This window comes from Silurus aristotelis (genome assembly GCF_946808225.1).
Source record: "Silurus aristotelis genome assembly, chromosome: 18".
NCBI classification, from domain to species: Eukaryota; Metazoa; Chordata; class Actinopteri; order Siluriformes; family Siluridae; genus Silurus; species Silurus aristotelis.
Genome location: NC_139591.1, coordinates 2,507,774 through 2,525,902, shown reverse-complemented (window position 1 = coordinate 2,525,902; position 18,129 = coordinate 2,507,774). Strand labels below are relative to the sequence as shown.

General features: G+C 39.0%; 1 protein-coding gene across 1 annotated transcript in view; it reads right to left on the bottom strand.

The window, feature by feature from the left end:
• Positions 1-17,798, bottom strand: part of ror2 (receptor tyrosine kinase-like orphan receptor 2) — a 72,450-nt gene extending 54,652 nt beyond the window's left edge. The window contains exon 1 of the mRNA XM_083567948.1: positions 17,668-17,798. Within this exon, the coding sequence (XP_083424074.1) occupies positions 17,668-17,761 (94 nt within the window). The 5' untranslated portion in view covers positions 17,762-17,798. The remainder of the gene's footprint in view (positions 1-17,667) is intronic.
• Positions 17,799-18,129: the final 331 nt, after the last annotated feature.

The following is an 18,129-nucleotide window of genomic DNA, read 5'->3' as shown; positions in this document are numbered from 1 at the left end:
AAAAGCAAACCCAAAGCGAGTTTTTTTGTAAATAGGTGTTTTGGATGTGATGGTACCAGGAATGAATTGACCCCTGCAACTGATTTTTGTCAAGAAAAGCCCAAATGTCTTCAGAAAGAAAAAAAGTGTTGAGCCAGAGACCAATCAAATAAAAAATAGTAGTGTAATTTATGACCTCCTTTCTTTTAATCTTTTAAATATAATAAAAAACCTTGCAGCACTCTGTAAAATTCTGAGGTAAAATTATTGCTGAATGAATAAATATTTCGTCGTATTGATTTCTCATTTTAAAGAGTGAATTTTCAAGGTGAATCGCCACCACAAAATAGCTGGTCAAACTATAAATGATCGATTTTAACTGCCTTCCAACAGCACAGTGTGTTTTAGAGCTAATGATATTCAACAGTAATTTTTTGTGTTAAAGAACAATTTGTTTTCAGTAAAACCAGAAAACTATTCAGTAAAACGGTAAATTGAAATAAACTCAGTGCATTTTAATTCATAGCTCAATGCTTCTACTTTCTAGAAATATATTACCTCATAGTATCTCGAAATATCTCAACGTAAATGTTACAAACTTTTCCATAAACTGAGCAGGAACATAAAAAAAAAAGCATCAGATCAAACACAAAAAAGTCACACAAAAAACTGTCAAAAAATCTGATAGGTTCTTAAAAAGTGTTTCAATTATTTCATTAGATTTGTGAGATGTTATGATGTGCATTCGGCATGCAGACACTATTCCAACAGTAACATCCTGGGGATACTATACTTGGACAAGCAACAGAGTTGACAGCAACGGCCGTCTCTTTAACAACAGTTTAATAGAAAAATTGTGTTCCAAGTAGAACATAAAACCTTACATTTGCCGAAAAGCTTTATTTATTTTTAAGTATTTGACCCCCTCTACAACCTCCAGCACTGTTCACTTCTGGCATTTAAGCAGGTAAAACAGATAGTATTAAAATACTAACAGAACTGAATGAATGCTTCAAGTGTTTTAAGATAATGACTACGAATTAAACGAGGAGAGCAACTGATGCCATCATGTACACTTGGTACAGTAAAAAAATCTTATAATGTACCTGAATGATGAATTAATAAACCACTTGATATAAGAAAGTTGTGGCTCACAGATTCGGTGAAAGGTACCAACATAAAATAACAAGAATTCTGCAAGTTTTCATCTGTGTTGTGTTTTAAATCAATCGCAGGCAGATACATGTTCCATTTCCACTCTTTACTGGCCTTTATGTCCCATATAATTAACAGACACATTCCCTTTACCTAAACATAGTCACCTCATTACATACGTTGTTGTTGCACCAGATGGTGGAGGTGGAGGTCTGTTAGACATTCTGCTGCTGAAAATGATAGGAATCATCTGGATATTAATGAGTAGCGCTGGCATATATGGGAGTCATTTCAGACCTGGCTAAAGCTCAACGATCCTTGCACAATCCCGCTGGCATTTTCCTGCACCTTTGTAACATTTTGTAACAACTTAGTAACTTTCCCTCTATTGTCTCCTTTGTCGGTTATTTTTGTCTAAACCAATAAAAGATTTTCTATTCCTGTTAGAATCTGAATATGCATACCTATTTATGACTGGTGAAGTGGCGAGTCTTTTTTTTATTTTTAGGGTTAATTGTGAATGCCTTGCAGAGCATCACTACAAGCAACAACTAAAACCTAAACAGTTGTAATAGTATAACTACCATTGAAAAAACTTCACAATCTGGGAAATTGCTAGCACAAAGGTGTTGGTAGTGGTTTCAGCATGAACGTTTTGGGAACTAATTTTTGCAAGGGGATAGTGGCAGACAGACTACACAACAAACATGCTGCAAGGAAGGATTAATTCCCACTGGTACAACTATATGCTGGTAGTAAATCAGCATTTTGGGGAATGAAGGAAAGTCTTAACCAAAGGGAAAATAGACTAATATTTATTTTTATGAACATCATTAAAAGATAAAACTTGTATAATAAATATCATTAATTTTGTTTTGGGAGGTGGTAGCGCAGTGGTTCCTGATCAGAAGGTCAGGGGTTCAAGCCCCAGTACTGCCAAGCTCTTGAGCCATTGAACAAGGCCCTTAACCGTACGTGTGCCCCAAGGGCACGGTATCATGGCTGAGCCTGTGCTCTGATCCCAGGTTCACTGCAAAATACGAAGAAAGTATTTCACTTTTCTGTAAAGTAAATGCTACAAGTATAAACCACTTTTCCTTTTTTTTAGTTTTAAAAGTTAATATAAAAGTAATTCAGGATGCAATTGTCCTTCAACCTCTCCTGCAAAAACTATACACAGAGAAAAGCACAGTGAAAAGGTAACTACCCGCAGCTTTCAAGCTACAGTATAAACACCACGTTCAACAACCACATGATAAAGCCTTGCTAACAATACAGGCGGAACAAAATGGCGACTGCTCACACGGACCAAACTAAAAAGACCCAGAAAACCCTCGGAGGGAAAAGGGTGAACCAATTAAAGCAAAGAAAAACACAAGAGGAGCCGCTTGGTGTGCACAATAGAGAAGGATTGAGTATCTCCGGTAGCAAGGAGAGTGACTGAGGAATGATCTAGGTGGCCTTGCTGATAATGGGGCTCTTTAGTCAATGGCACTGTCCCAGATTACAGAACAAAAGGATTTCTTTAAGGATCTGAATCCCTCTGGCACGGTCTCTTTAAGTGCCATGTTACTGAGTGGATGAAGCTACTTAGACAAATGCTTCATAATGTAGAACAGAGTAGTTAGAGTTATTATATGTTCATTCTGTGTCTAGTAAATTACATAACATTTATATTACATTACTGTAATTTGACAGATGCTCTTATCCAGAGCGACTTACAACTAAACAGTTGAGGGTCACAGGCCTTGCTTAAGGGCCCAGTAGTGGCAGCTTGGTGGTGCTAGGATTTGAACTCGCAACCTTTTGGTCAGAAGTCTAACCCATTTAATTTGGGTCGAACCCAAATTATCTAACCCATTATCTACACTTACTCCAAAGTCACACATTTGGATTATCCTGCTCGCGTTAGCAACCGTAAGTCTTATAAAAGTGGTTTATTTGTGGAAAATTTACTCACAGAGTAGCCAGAATAGCCATGGAAAATGGAGTCCTCAGAGAAAATCATAATAAATTGATGTCAGGACAGCATTAGTAATCTCCCCACAGTATGAAAAACCTCATTGTCCATTTTCTTAGCTTACAGAAAAAAAAGAAAGCAGTCATAATCCTGGCATCCTGTTTGCTTTTCCAAGCAGTGATTCTGTTCAGACTAGGAACATCACCACCACCACCATCACCACCACCACCACGGCCAGTTTAATTGAAGGGATTGGACAGATCCTGGAAAAAGGATCATCTCCTTCTGGCATTTACAGCCCCAAACCAGAGGAACATGTTATGGTAGATTTCAATCTTCTTATGAAATTGCACACATTTGCTATTAACTCAATACATTTGTTTTCTGTAATAATGAGAGCAGTTATGGCACAGTGGACAGGTAAATAAGGAACAAAGGAAGCGTGGTGGCACTAATTAACAAATCAGGTTCGGTTGAGAGCACAAACAACGGCACAAAGCAAGAGACAGATTAATAAAGCTGGCTGTCTAGGAATTACGTTAACATGGACTTGGCAAGAGTGTTTTCATTAAACAGCAGAAAGGAAGTCAGACTATACACACTGGCACGAAGGCAAACCTGTAATTTGTTCAACTGAGTTACTGTCTCTCACAACAAAGGGAACCCCTGCAACGCACTCTGGCTTGATGGCAAAGCTATTGTTGTCTAGTGAATGAGGTGATTATGGGCCAATTTAAGTATAGAAAGAAAAAAAATCCAAAATGATAGCAGGCCATAAGAACAACCCGGCTTGAAAACTGTTCTTTAGTGAAAGGCAGCTGCACTTGGCTTAAGTAAGGAATGTTTACAATGTCAAAATACACTCATTCATGCTTACCATGGGAGAAGGCCATTTGTCAAACTAAAAACATACAGCAATGCTAATTATGCTGCAATGTTAGCAGTACGGTACACAACACAAAAACCTGGTATTCATTTTCAAGGTTTGCAATTATTTCCCCTGAGTTGTACATGTGACATTAAAATGCCTGCTTTTTAAACAGCCTACGGCTGAATCAAACCCCCCCCCCCCCCACCACCACCACCACCACCACCCACACCCACACCAAACAGAACAAGCTGCCAAACATAGCTAGCTAACTAATGCTGCCAAATGGGTCATATTACATTAAATGTAGGTAAAATAAATCCAGTGCCTATTACAGAATTATTCAATCCACAAAATACTCAGGAGCCTCCCTGATTTAATAAACACACAACTATTCTTTTTTTTAATAAGGTCTACCTATTTATCAAAAGCAAAGTGAAAAATATAGTTAGCTAGATTACTCGAGTTAGGCCGCATTAGCTATTTAGATCTAACCACTGAAATGATGTCTGGCAGCATATGAACTTGAGATCATCATGAATCCAAGCTTTATCCATTTGGATACTATAGCTGGAGTGACATTTTGTAGAAGGTCTACAATATTGTGCGTTTTACATACTAAGCGCATGGAATTCTTGATTATAACACGTTAGAAGGAGTCGATTTAAGTTACAGCTGCAAGTCAAATCATAGGGATTTATTAACATGCTTGTTCTAAAAATAAATAATTTCTCTCTAGAGTAACAGCTAGGTTAAAACATTTGAACACTTTTGGGAATGAACCGTTATAATATAAATGCTTGTTAGTCACATCTCACCAACTTGCCGCTGATTACTTTCCAAAATGTTGTGTTTTTATTCCGGCAAAATTTTGTGACGGATTATGCTTGAAATGCATTTGCAAACACGAAAAATCCTCAGTGGAGCATGATCCTCTTTTCCCGAACTACTAAATAAACTATTCCTGCTGCTCGAGAATACAGCCTTAAGCTCTAAACTAACCCAAACAACCACAAAAAAACACGGCATAAACACGGATCCACATGGAACTAAACATCAACAAACTGTTTGGGAATACAGATTAATACAAGACAAGCAGAACACACAGAACACAGCATAGGGACTTATGTGATAAGGAAAACAGGAGGGGGAAAATGTTTGGTCAGAAATCATCTTCAATTTGCTGCATGCACAGGCTTCATCATCTGGCTCCTATTAATAGTCTAAGTTTAGGAATTCCTTAAGAATGTGTTTGTGTGTGTGTGTGTGTGTGTGTGTGTGTGTGTGTGTGTGTGTGTGTAGTGAGGGTTTGGTGAAATCTAAGCGAGCCAAGTTGCAAGAGGGGGACATATGCGAGTTGTCTCGCAAACCAGAACAAGTCACTTCTGACTGCTGACCAGTGAGCCGTGTTCCTGAGCTGAAATTCCACCCTGAGAAACTGTCAGGAAAATATGGACACAAATATGTACATGTTTGCATGTGTGAGTCAGTTTGGGCTGAATGTCATGACATCAGATTTTCACATATGTGAATGAGAGAAAGAAGAAAAAAAGAAAGAAAGAGAGAGAGAGAGAGAGAGAGAGAGAGAGAGAGAGAGAGAGAGAGAGAGAGAGAGAGCGAGAGCGACAGAGAGAGAGAGAGAGAGAGGGTAGCCTGAAAGAGTGAGGGAGCTCTAAACATAAGCCACGAATGACTGCAGATGCAGTGTAATTAAAAGCAGATGCCACTAGTTTCTTCAAACACATGCCCTCCCAGTTTCTACTACCTTATCTTTCTACACACACCAACAAAAAATTACATATTTTCTAACATTTACAATCAGTACCGTTATCTCCATGATAAACCTTGGAGAAAAAAAGCAGGCGTTTCATTGAGAGACGAATCCCGAAACAAGCTGCAGACTTGTCAAAACGGGTCAGGCATGATTAGTCAACCTGTAGATTCCTGCCAGATGTTCATCCTTTGCATTTCAAGTGCTAATATAAAAGGATTTTGTTTTTTGTTTAGTTTTATTTTTAAATCGCACCTTTTCTCTATATAATCACGTCGTGTGCCATACAGAAACCCGATCATCTGAGTACGAGTCTTAATCTTGTGGTCCTGCATAGACTATGCTTGTTGCTGATACACGAAAAAGCATACCACACGCATCAACACCATGTCCTTACTGGCTGCATAGCTTAGTTTCATCGACTCCATGATGGTCCAACATGATCTGGATGTGTTGTTGATCGAACACAGCAATCAGCAGATTCACTTCTGTCGTTACGCTAATGGCGTATCGGTGATAGCTGAGCAGGTCGGCTGCAAAGCTTTTTCATCTGCTGCGAGATTTTATCACCGTCTGCAAGCTAATGGTATTTTCACCAATCCCCAAAAAAAAAAACCCAACCCTCAGATGTTATCTTCAACCAGCAGCAGAGATAACCCTCATCGTTAAGGTAGCTTACTGATGGTAATTTCATCCCAATGCCTGGGTTAAAACAACAGTCTCCATCTGCTGACGTCAAAGCAAAAAAAGTCGGAAAGGTTGGAGGGGTTGGGGGGGGTGGAGCAGGACGCTGAAAATAAAAACCAAAGAGTCTAGATAGAGAAACAGACCTGAGGACAGGAGACCGGGGAGAAATGAAAAGACATTTGCTTGGGACAACCTAACTAAAAAAAAAAGTATTCCGAAAAGTTTAATGTTGTCTTTGTGTGCAAAGATCAGCCGACTTTGTCTACCTGCTTGTTAAACTTCTGTTACCCATATGTCATTTCCTGGTAGAACATTTGGGCTACTCTGTAAACGTTGCCTAAAGAGCAAGAGGGGGCGAGTTGGGGGTGTTCTGAGTCACCCACAATATAAAATCATCATCATGAAAATGGCTCTTCAAGTTTCTATCAAACTGCACAGACATTACCACACAAACATGACCAGAAAACTGCATGTACACAAACACACACACTGCATATACATATAAGGGGAGGTTGAAGCACAGTGGTGAAGGCACTGGGCCCTTAAGCAAGGCCCTTAGCCCTCAACTGCTCAGTTGTAAGTCTCTGAATAAGGTTGTCTGCCAAATGCCATAAATGTAAAATGTAAATATACACAACCACACATACATCATCAAAAAACTGCATGTGCACAGCCAAACATGTAAACACAACCACACAAATTACACATACCACACATACACAACCACAAAAATTGCCCATGCACAACCACCCAACCTGCACATACACAACCACAAAAATTGCCTATACATTACAACCCAACATGCATATACACAACCACACAATCTGCACGTACATCACCAAACAAACGGCAAATACACAACACACACAAACTACACATACACAACCGCAAAAATTGCCCATGCACAACCACACAACCTGCATAAAAACAACAATACAATCTGCACAACCAAACAAATTGCATGTACACAGTCACACAAACTGCATATACAACACCAAAAGTTGCATGTGCACAACCATGGTGCACATCCACACACAATGCATATACACAACCACGAAAACTGCACATTCTCAACCAGACAAACTGAAGCTGCCATTGACTTACAGTTACACACTTGAACAAGTATGCACAGTCCACAATAAGACAGTCTCCTGTGTGTGTGTGTGTGTGTGTGTGTGTGTGTGTGTGTGTGTGTGTGTGTGTGTTAATAGGCTAAATTAACACCAGACAGCAGCACACTAAAAAGAATGGTTTGTTATAAGACCAAACTGCTTCATACAGCCTTCAACTGTCTCCACAGCACATATGGAAAGTGGATGGAAATGTCCATTCCGATCAACTAGAAACAGAATAAAAATAAACAATGGTAACATATTAAAAGACAAACTTAGGTGCCAAGGGAAAAGTGTGGCACTTTTTAAAAATCAGGTTCCGATTCCTTCGATAAACATAAAAACAGAGGCCCAGATGCTGAAAAACAGAAATAGTTTCTGGAGAATTTCCTGATTGAATTCTTAACCAATAATACACTCTTTGCACACAAGCCTGTTTGATCTCCCAGGCTGCACTCTGAGGAAAGAAGGCTCAATCTAGCACTATAAACTATTCTTTAGTTCAGCTATTTACAGTTTTTTACAGTTGCTTCGGAGTGTACATGTTTGCATGTGTGAGTCAGTTTGGGCTGAATGTCATGACATCAGATTTTCACATATGTGAATGAGAGAAAGAAGAAAAAAAGAAAGAGAGAGAGAGAGAGAGAGAGAGAGAGAGAGAGAGAGAGAGAGAGAGAGAGAGAGAGAGAGAGAGAGAGAGAGAGAGAGAGAGAGAGAGAGAGAGAGGGTAGGGTTAGGGTTCCATCATCACCGAGTCACTTTGGCACATAATAAAGGAAATGTCTCGTTTCCTATGATTTGGTACATTCATTTAATTGATTGTGTACCATTGTCTGCTGTTTCCTACGTTATTAATTGTTAATGTCACAACCAGCAAATGAACAAACACTAGAGTACAGTGTAAAAGTGTGAATCCTCTTGAAATCAATAAACAGTACATACACTGTATTGTGTACATTTGTGCCGTTGAAATGTATATATATATATATATATATATATATATATATATATATATATATATATATATATATATATATATATATATATATAATAAACGTGTGGCATCTATTTATAGATGCCACACAGAAGAAATTCGGCCTTGTGCATTTTCAATCATTGTGATCCAAACCGTAGTTTACATCAGAAAACACTGAAACTGTGCGACGTTTTGACCATCTTGTTTGTGAACAATGATAAAAGGACTTGTGATTCTGATGGCAATGAGATGACACAAATATTTACTTTTTTAGAGATAAACTAAAGATTACAAGGACTGATGGTGTGGTTCTGTTTGTACAAATTGTTTGGTAAAATGCACTTACTGGTTTGCAAAAATTAAGAAAAATACTCCAAAGCAACTGAGAAACTAAAGAAAAATTATTATGGTTCTACAGAAAGCCAAGCAAAAGATTAAGTATGCAACCCACAATGAACGACTAAGCATCCAAAAACCTTTAAGCAGCCATTTGTTCAAACGATTGTCTCCATGCTGGTGTTTCATTCAAAACATGTGCTGGGTAAAATTGAGGATTATAAAACAGCAAAGTCTGAGCTGCTTCAGAAAGTTCCCCATGATTCTGAAAACAAGGAATTTCCAAAAAAGCTGACTGGAACTGAATGGTAAAAAAAAAACAAACAAAAAAAAAAACCTAAAAGAAAGAATGTCTTAATGGTTCTATGAAGAGCCTTGTAAAAGAAAGGTTTCCTTGTTTAAAAAAACAAAACAAAAGTACAAACCAATTCAAAAAATCCAAGATCCAAAAAGGTCCATTACGCACCCCAAAAACCGTTGAGGAACTTTCTTTTTTTTTTTCTACTCAAGTGTACCATGTCTGTTGAGTTTTTCTCCATGCTGGTGGTTTATTCAAAACATGTGCTGGTTAAAATTGTAGATTATGGAACAGCATTCTCAGCTGCTTCAGAAATTTCCTTGTGGTTCTTTAACCAAGGAATTTCCCCCCAAGCTAACTGGAATTTCGTAGGAAGATGAAATGAAAGTGTTTTTTTTTTCCTTTTCTGAGGACGAACATATTTCAAACAATCAGATTATACAGGCAAAACAATTTACAGACACAGAATTAATACTTCCTCCTTCTTCATAAAAAAACAAAGCAAAAAAAATATGCGCTAATTCATTCAAGCAAAAGCGATATGCTGGAGGTGATAGGTTCTCCAACAATTCCTGAAAGATCTTTGATATCAGATAATATGCTTTTGATTGGCAATAAATCATTTTCTGCAACTCGCAGAAATCGATCACAGGTTTATATTCATGTAAATAAAGTTTTATTAACGTTCTCATTGTAATGAAAACTGTGTAGAACTGTTTCCTACTAATCCAGCATCAGGTAAACTTTGTACTGGAGGACCATGGAGGTTCCGTGACATAAAACATAACTGTTAAAAGAAAAATAAAGACATTTGGCATGAAATTCTTAAATAATTGTAAAGATTTTTATCGCTGGAATAAGTGCTGTGGTAAAAGAGGAATAAAAACACTTCAGCACATGCCGCTGTGGGAAAATAATCAGCTTCAGGGTCACGACAATAACTTTATTTTCCTTCCCTTTTGTGTTTATTTATATAATAGCTTGTGACGGAATCTGCTCCATATGTTTCTAAAATTCAGTTTATTTCTATACGAGGTGTTCGTTTCTCGTCTGCATCGAAAGGTTTGTCTCGTCCTAATCTTGGTGAACGGACAATCTTTGTACAGGTGTGCTTTCAGCAGGTTCCTCTGAGGGTTGCGTGACACAGCAATACGGTCACTCAGTTCGGAAATTTATTTGTAGAACGCTGCAATCGTTATACGACGGCAAATATAAGGCGTGAGGTTAAAATCCAGATGTGGGAGTCATCATAACTGGCAATTATAATCATCAGCTTGTGAGACCACACTCTTCAGTTTACTTTTCTACTAACAGGTTTAGTGAGATACTGTAAGTGACTTAAAAGCCAGTCGCTGTGGTTTACGAAACCGTTTTTCGAAACATTCACGATTGCTGGAAAGTTCTCCACAAAATATTCCCCTTTAAAGACTAAAATCCAAAACAGATTTTTATATTGAAGGACGCGTTTTAGAAACCTTGTTTGCGCAGACCGACGTGGTGTCATTGTTCACGAATGTTTTTATCTTGATTTATTCGTCTGTTGTCATCATTCCAGTCCCCAGAACTTTTCTAGACAAAAGTTTCACCCATTGTCGAGACACAATTAAGCAGTTCATTTCAAGTTCACCAGAAACAAGCTGTATCCAATGCAACGTCTAACAGCAGGATCTTGAACGTTAAACAAAAAGTATTTCATCCTCTTCTGTCTGTCAAAGCAGCACATAGTCAGGACAGTTTAAGGTCTTTTTTTTTTTGTTTGTTTGTTTGACTCCAAACAACAATCCAATTTTCACTCAACGCTTTCTGTTCTTCCCCTACATGCTTCACTGCCAGGCTATGGTGCCACCTGATGGAATGCAAACAGCTGGAGGACCTCAAATCAGTGAGGAAAGATACATGATGGACGCACATAAAAGACTCTCTGTGCTCCAGCGTCATTTGGCTGACTTTTATAATCTGTTTCAAGTCTCCAACAGATGATCTTCTACACATCTTTGATGAGTTCATGTAAAGGGGGGAGGGGGGGGGGAAACAGATGTTATCTGGACAGGCCAAAACCGACATTGTGTTAGTGCAGGAGAGGTGGAAAGAAGAAGGAAGCCACTTGAAGGAGAAGGAAATTTCATACCTGTCCTAGCTATTGATTATCTTCAAGAGCGTGCCGTAAAAATTGTTTATTTGACACGAAAACGTGCAGCGATGTCAAAACTTTGCGAAAAGAAAAAAAGAAGGGCTATAAAACGTGACTTGTAAATCAAAATAAACGTGAGGTAATGAAATGTCTCGAGTTATGGCATCAGTTACGGCAAGAACGAAACACGCAATAAACCTGACGAGTTCTCATTACGGGAACGGCTAGTTCTCACTCCTTATACATAGATTTGCTTTATAAATGTTAACAGAAGGAGGAACACGACCGTTGTCATGCAATTTTTGTCCGATTTTCAACAGCGAAGCAGAGAAACACAAATCACATGACAAGAGCAGTAACACCTGTTTTCATATTGCTACAATTATTAACCAGCAGCCTTTCCAAATGTTTAACAATCCGACAATTGTAGCTTGTCAAATCTTTTTTTTTAATGTCATTCAAATTCTAAACACTTCCTTTTATCCACTTCTGCGAGTTTCACCCGCACGCCAGCCCCTGGGCATATCAATCTTTATCCATCGCCTTGAAAAAGATTAGCAGCTACTCAAATGCTGTTCAACCAAACCTCGATCACGCTGCTTCAACTGTGCTTTTAAATAGCGTCAAGGTATTGTTTAAAGTGTCTGAATTACACCAGCTAAACAATCAGTCAAACACCTGGTATTTATTGACAGGCCGGACTCATTTTTGGGTCTTTTTCTCAGCAGGGTGTTTGCCGCTACATTTTATGCACTTTGCATCTTCGTAATTAGTTCGTTGCGCCACGTACGTAGAAATAAACTAATCCGATTTTTTTCTTTCTTTCAGTGTGAGCAAAATTCCAAATCCAAAGATGTTGTTTAACAGGCCTAGCAGTAAAAACGGTTATAGACCCGAATGATTACGTCTGAGGCCTGTGAGCAATCTTGCAACATATTTTACTATCATTAACCGAGAAAATGAGGCAAAAATTATAGTAAAAAAACATTTAGATTTTTGCTGATTTTATTGGAATTCAAATAAACTGAGTTTCCATTTTGAACTGCGATAGAAAAGTGTGTACAGGAGTGAAACAGGGAAAGTTTCTAAGACTCTAGTGATACGTGCTATAAGACGGAGTCATTGACAGAAAGACAGAAGGTGGGGCTGGAGGTGGCAGATGCTGAAAGTGATGAGGATGCACAGGATTAGAAATTAGTCTAGACCATGCAGGTAGGATGTTTTAAGAGACGTGCGATTGAGTTGATTTGGACATGTGCAGAGGAGGGATGTGGGGTATATCGGTAACAGAATGCTGAGGATTGCGCCAGCAGGAAGGAGGAAAAGAGGAAGGCCAAGCAAGGAGTTTAATTTTGTAGAGGACAGGATTGTATAGAGATGGACGATCTGCTGTAGAGACCCCTAATGAGAGCAGCAAAAAAGAGAAGACGAGGAAAAAAATGAAAAAAAAAAGTTTCCGTTTTAACCATTATCTAAGAAATCTGATTCAATTACATTAAATCAATAAAGTTTCCAGCAAAAAAAAAGTCTAGATTCGTTGCTTCCTTACTGATATATTACATTCTTCAGGGCAACCTCTCGAAACAAACCACAAACAAATAAAGACCTTTCAAAGTGGATTTAAACCTGTTTAACATAAGGAGCTTCCTGCAAATTACCAAATAAATAATTCCCATCAGTTTTTTAACATGGACTGCGACTCGATCCAATTTTCCAACAGAAGGCAACCGCATTAATATTTCTCTACTGGGGCACAACGTGCTCCACTGCTGGTGGGTCTTTGTGTCAAAAATTGCCATGTCAGCTAGACATCCCAGTCCCTGCATCTTCTACTAAGCTCCCGTCGCCCCAGATGGAAAATAATCAACCAGCTGTGAGGTTTGAAATGACAGACTGTTTGTACAGTTTCAGCACAAATGAAAGCATCTTCCATGCAACCTCAAGGAAGCATGGATTAGACCAGCTAATGATGTGTCAGTGTTTAGGTAAGAAGATACAAAAATCGGGTTTATGTCAGAGGATCATTGGCGCATCAGAGGGAGATTAGAACTGTGTGTACGTGCTGTCATCGGATCAATTATGGGTTCGGAAATTTTTTTTAGTGTGGAATTCACTGCCAGGTGTTCTGATCGACCCAGAAGGTGCAGTACACATAGGAACCAATCAACCAAATCCCATTATATCTCGGCTGTTGCCTGTTATAGGATTTTCCTGCCAATCATTCAGTGTCAAGTAATAATGCTAACATTCTGATTTATCTTCCAATCATTTTTTTCTAATCTGGTAGAATCTTAACCCTGGAGCACGATATCATTTCAAGCATTTATGAGTATAAGTGGAGGTGTAATATATTTCCATTCAAAAACCACTTTTCAGAACACTGTTTTATTCTGACCATCTGGCATACACCCTAAATAATTGGAAATATACAATGATGTAATTAATCATATTTACTAATTACCCCTGAAGTTTGTTTCTGGTTAGGTCACTACACCAGTAATATAAACATAGCTCTAAACATCCCCAACCTATAAAACCCTTCCAGGCCATTTAAACACAACCCCTTTGCTGGAGGTAAAGGTTTGAGAGAGGTTTATAAGGGGAGGAAATATTTCTATTAATAATAAAATAAACTTAGTGTTGATTCAGACTGATTCCTGGCTCCAGTAGGCTTAGCGAGTTTATTCGAGAGTTAAAGCTGGGTGGCCCTTGGAAAAAATGTCGCTTTATGGGCTTAACATGGAGTCTGGATGAATTGGGGTCCTTAAACTGTCAGAAGAAATCTTAGGACTTGGAGACAGTAGAAATTCCACAGACTTAAATCATCTACCAACAGAAACAAAAAAGAGAAATGAATAGGTTGAACTGGTTTTCAGTTAAGCCTGCTATATATATATATATATATATATATATATATATATATATATATATATATATATATATATATATATATATATATATATATATATATATATTAGTATAATACACTATTGCCAAAAGTATTGGGTCACCTGATCATAAGTACGGTATGTGATTTTTGAGCATAGCATTTCACATTTAGTCCCAATTTGCTCTTATAATTCCCTCCACTCTTCTGGGAAGATGTTCCACTAGATCCACTAGATTTTGGAGTGTGCTTATAGATATTTGTGTTTATCAGCTACAAGGCAGGTACTGATGTAGGTGAGGAGATCTGGGGTGCAGTCAGCGTTCCAATTCATCCCAAAGGTGTTCAGTAGGGATGAGATCAGAGCTCTATAGCAGCAAGATCTTCCTCTCCAAAGCATGTAAACCAGATCTTCAAGGAGCTCACTTTGTGCACAGGAGCATCACCATGCTGGAGCAGGTTTTGGGTTTCCCAGTTCAAGCGAATGCAAAGTTTTATTTAAAGACGTCCTGAACAATTGAGGGCCTCCAGTTTTGTGGTAACAGTTTGGAAAAGAACCACATATAGAAGGAAAGGGCAGGTGACCCGATACAAAAACATACATATATACATATATATATACACACACACACACACACACACACACACACACACGTAAGTAAAAGTCTTTCATCATGCATTTCCTTTTGGAAAATGCCTGATTGAGAATGGTTTTATTTTTTAGCAGGAGAACAATCCCAAGCACACTGCTAACGCTTTAAAAACATATTTGGAGAGAAAAAAAAAGCTGATAAAACCCTGGCAAGCATCTAATGCTCTCCACATCATTTAGAGGCAGTATGGGATTAGGTGGGCAGAGAAAGAAATAAAAGACAACCTAAATCTAAAACAGATCACATCATATATAACAGAAGATCAAACTCTTCAGGATGCTTTTCCCCTTAAAAGACTTCAAAATGACAAAAGGACAAAAGGAGGTCACACTGAATACTGACTTTTCCCTGAAAAAGCCATTTTGTTTATCACCAAACTTTTCCGTCCCTTATGCTTCTCTCTGAACAACCGACACTGAAGAATAACTAATGTCACGTTGGTGTGATCTAATATTTATGGACTTCTGCATTTTACAAACCGCAGCTATACTTCAGAGCATCTCTAAATTTACGGAGGGCGATTTAGCCACCTTATGTGCCGTCACTGGCAGGTCACTATACTAAGAGGGGGGAAAAGTGCCATTTTTGTTGTTTGGAATAGAGTTTCTCTGGAACTGTAGATCCAGATCTTAAAACCATTCACAAAAAATACAAATCAAAATTCCATTTTGTATCCAGGAGCTGACCACAGCCCTCTTAACTGTAGACATTTGCTGGTTAGAAATCTTTTTTTTACTAGAAATCAACTTTTTCAGCAATGCAGGCTGTCCTGATTAAATGCACATTAAATGCACAAATGATATACTGTACTCTCCAAGTCAAGAAGACCGAGTGCAGGATAACGTTAATGCCCATCTCCACCTTTTTCACAGACCTGGATACTTTCATTAATGTAATGTCTAATCCCTGCATAAATCGTGTGCGTGCAGATCAGATTTAAAGGCCTGCAGTCAAACTACTGATGAGGACATTCACAGTATCCAAGGCTCCCGAAGGATCAGCTATCCCTTTCATGGATTTCCCCTCGCAAATCCTCTGTTGTGGCACAGTGTGTTGGGCTCTTTGTAGATTTACACCCTTGCCCTGGTTAGCACAGTATTAACACAGTGAACTCTGGCTACCTTCTCAAGCATGTCCACTTCTACTTGCTCTGCTTCATTTCACAGCTCAAAAGCAGGGCAGGGGATGGGGGAAGGAAGGTGTTGTAAAAAAAAAAAAAAAAAAAAAAAAAAAAAAGGGCAACTTTGCTTCTTTGTTTCATCATTTCACAGGTCCTGGAACAATTTAGCTCTTCATAAATCAGACCGGAGCGGTCGTCCTAGTTGGCAGAACCGGTTTTTGTACACCAGTGGGGGGGGGGGGGGGGGGGTCTATATGTACTGTAAATATAGCCCAGATGTGCTCCTTCCAAACTGGGTAGATCTGTTATTTAAGTTCTAAACTAATTTAGCGTTAGCAAGGACCGCTTTGGAAGCAGGGTTTAAGTGAGCTGCACAGCAGGGAAAATCAACATCAATCATCATGACTGGCTGTTATTGTTCCCATTCGCCTTGCTGGATTAGTTTTGGGCATGATGGGAAATTGGAATGTCATGGTTGTATGCCCAGAACACCAACCTCACAGACTCGAACAGCATTTGACAACATGTTTTAATGTCAAGCTCTGATCAAGGCGCTTGGGAGCCTTATCACGTTTTAAAACACACCACACATCAGTTTTAATTTCGAACCCCTGATCAAGGAAATCCTTATCGTGAAATCTAGAGTCCAAACACACTCACTCACCACAGAGCCATTCGATCAAAGAAGGGGAGGTCGAAATGTAAATTAATGTTTGAAAAATCTTCTTTTCTGCCAAAAGTTCTCTTTTGTTTGGCTCTGAGACAATCGCCTTTGGGTTCAAGGACTCTTCTTAGCAAGTAAATCAATTAGCATGTCAATGACCTTGTTGAATATCCACACACCTTGTTCATGGGGGGCGAGTGGTGTTGGCCAAAAGAGCTCAGCCTCCTGTGGTTAGGCACAAACGCCCCCCGTGGACCTTTAATTCGACGCAGTGATGCGGCTGTCGCCTATTCGCACATCTATTCTCTGATAAAAATCCAATTTATTCTGCGGTTTTTTTTTGAAGATTTCAAAGACCCCATGTTTCAGACTTACCACACCATACCATCTTTAAAACAGAAAACATTCAGCTCAGAGACAAGAATCAGCCCTGCTGCAAAAGGGTGATAGTGTTCCGAGACAACCTGCAGGTCTCAACATCTGCCCATCTACACCCACCCCCCTTTCCCCCCCTCAAAACCCTTTAACCAAATGGAATGGCAAGACCCAAGAGGGCAAGCTCTGTAAAACAGGAAACATGGACATCTGTCACCCCCCCCCCCCCCCCACACACACACACACACCCCTGCAGGGAACTAAATGAATTAGTGACTCCCAACAAAGGAAGATCACTTTCAAATAATCTTAATGATTTTCTGGTAAGGAGATCTCTGGAATGCATTGATGACCAGGATCTCAGTTGGTATGGGTTTTTAGATATGCACGCAGCATGCACTTTCATGGAGATGGAAAATTCTCCAAAAACAATTACGCAAGCCAATGCACCAAGATTCCCAGACTTGCATGATAACTGCATTTGATCCCTCTGCATCCTCAGACTCTCAGTACTTTAAACAATGTAAATGAAAAACACATACACATACACACATTATATATATATATATATATATATATATATATATATATATATATATATATATATACACATACACTTTTTTTTTTTTTTTTTTATTACATCTTATATCCCATTTTCTCCTCCCAGAGCGCATTACGAAAAACCAAACCATTACCTGTGTCTCTCGCAGTGGCCAAGACGGACAACGCCAGGAGGAACATGGGCAAAGAATCACGCAAAGCCAAACGAGTAATCCTTGAGTTACACATCCTTCCTGGGAATAAACTCTGATCTGTTGAATGAGATGAGATCTATAGACGGGGCATCCGACATCCAGTACAGGTATGGGACAAACTCTTCGGTCTGGATCTCCTGCTGGATCTCCTCCTAGATCTTTGTAAAATGTCCAAGAAATCTGTCCAGGTTCTGGTTAAATCTCACAGGTGCGCTGTGAATAAGCTTCTTGTTTGTTGTGGCTGCTTTCCAGAAGAACTGCGCGTTTCATTCCTGGAGAGCTGAAACACAGCGTTTGAGCTTCTCAAAGGCTGGAAAAGTTCACTAAGAGAAACGGAGGTGTTTCTTGACGGAGCACGGATCAGTCCTGAGGGAGGGAATGCGGGACAACATGGAACCGAGT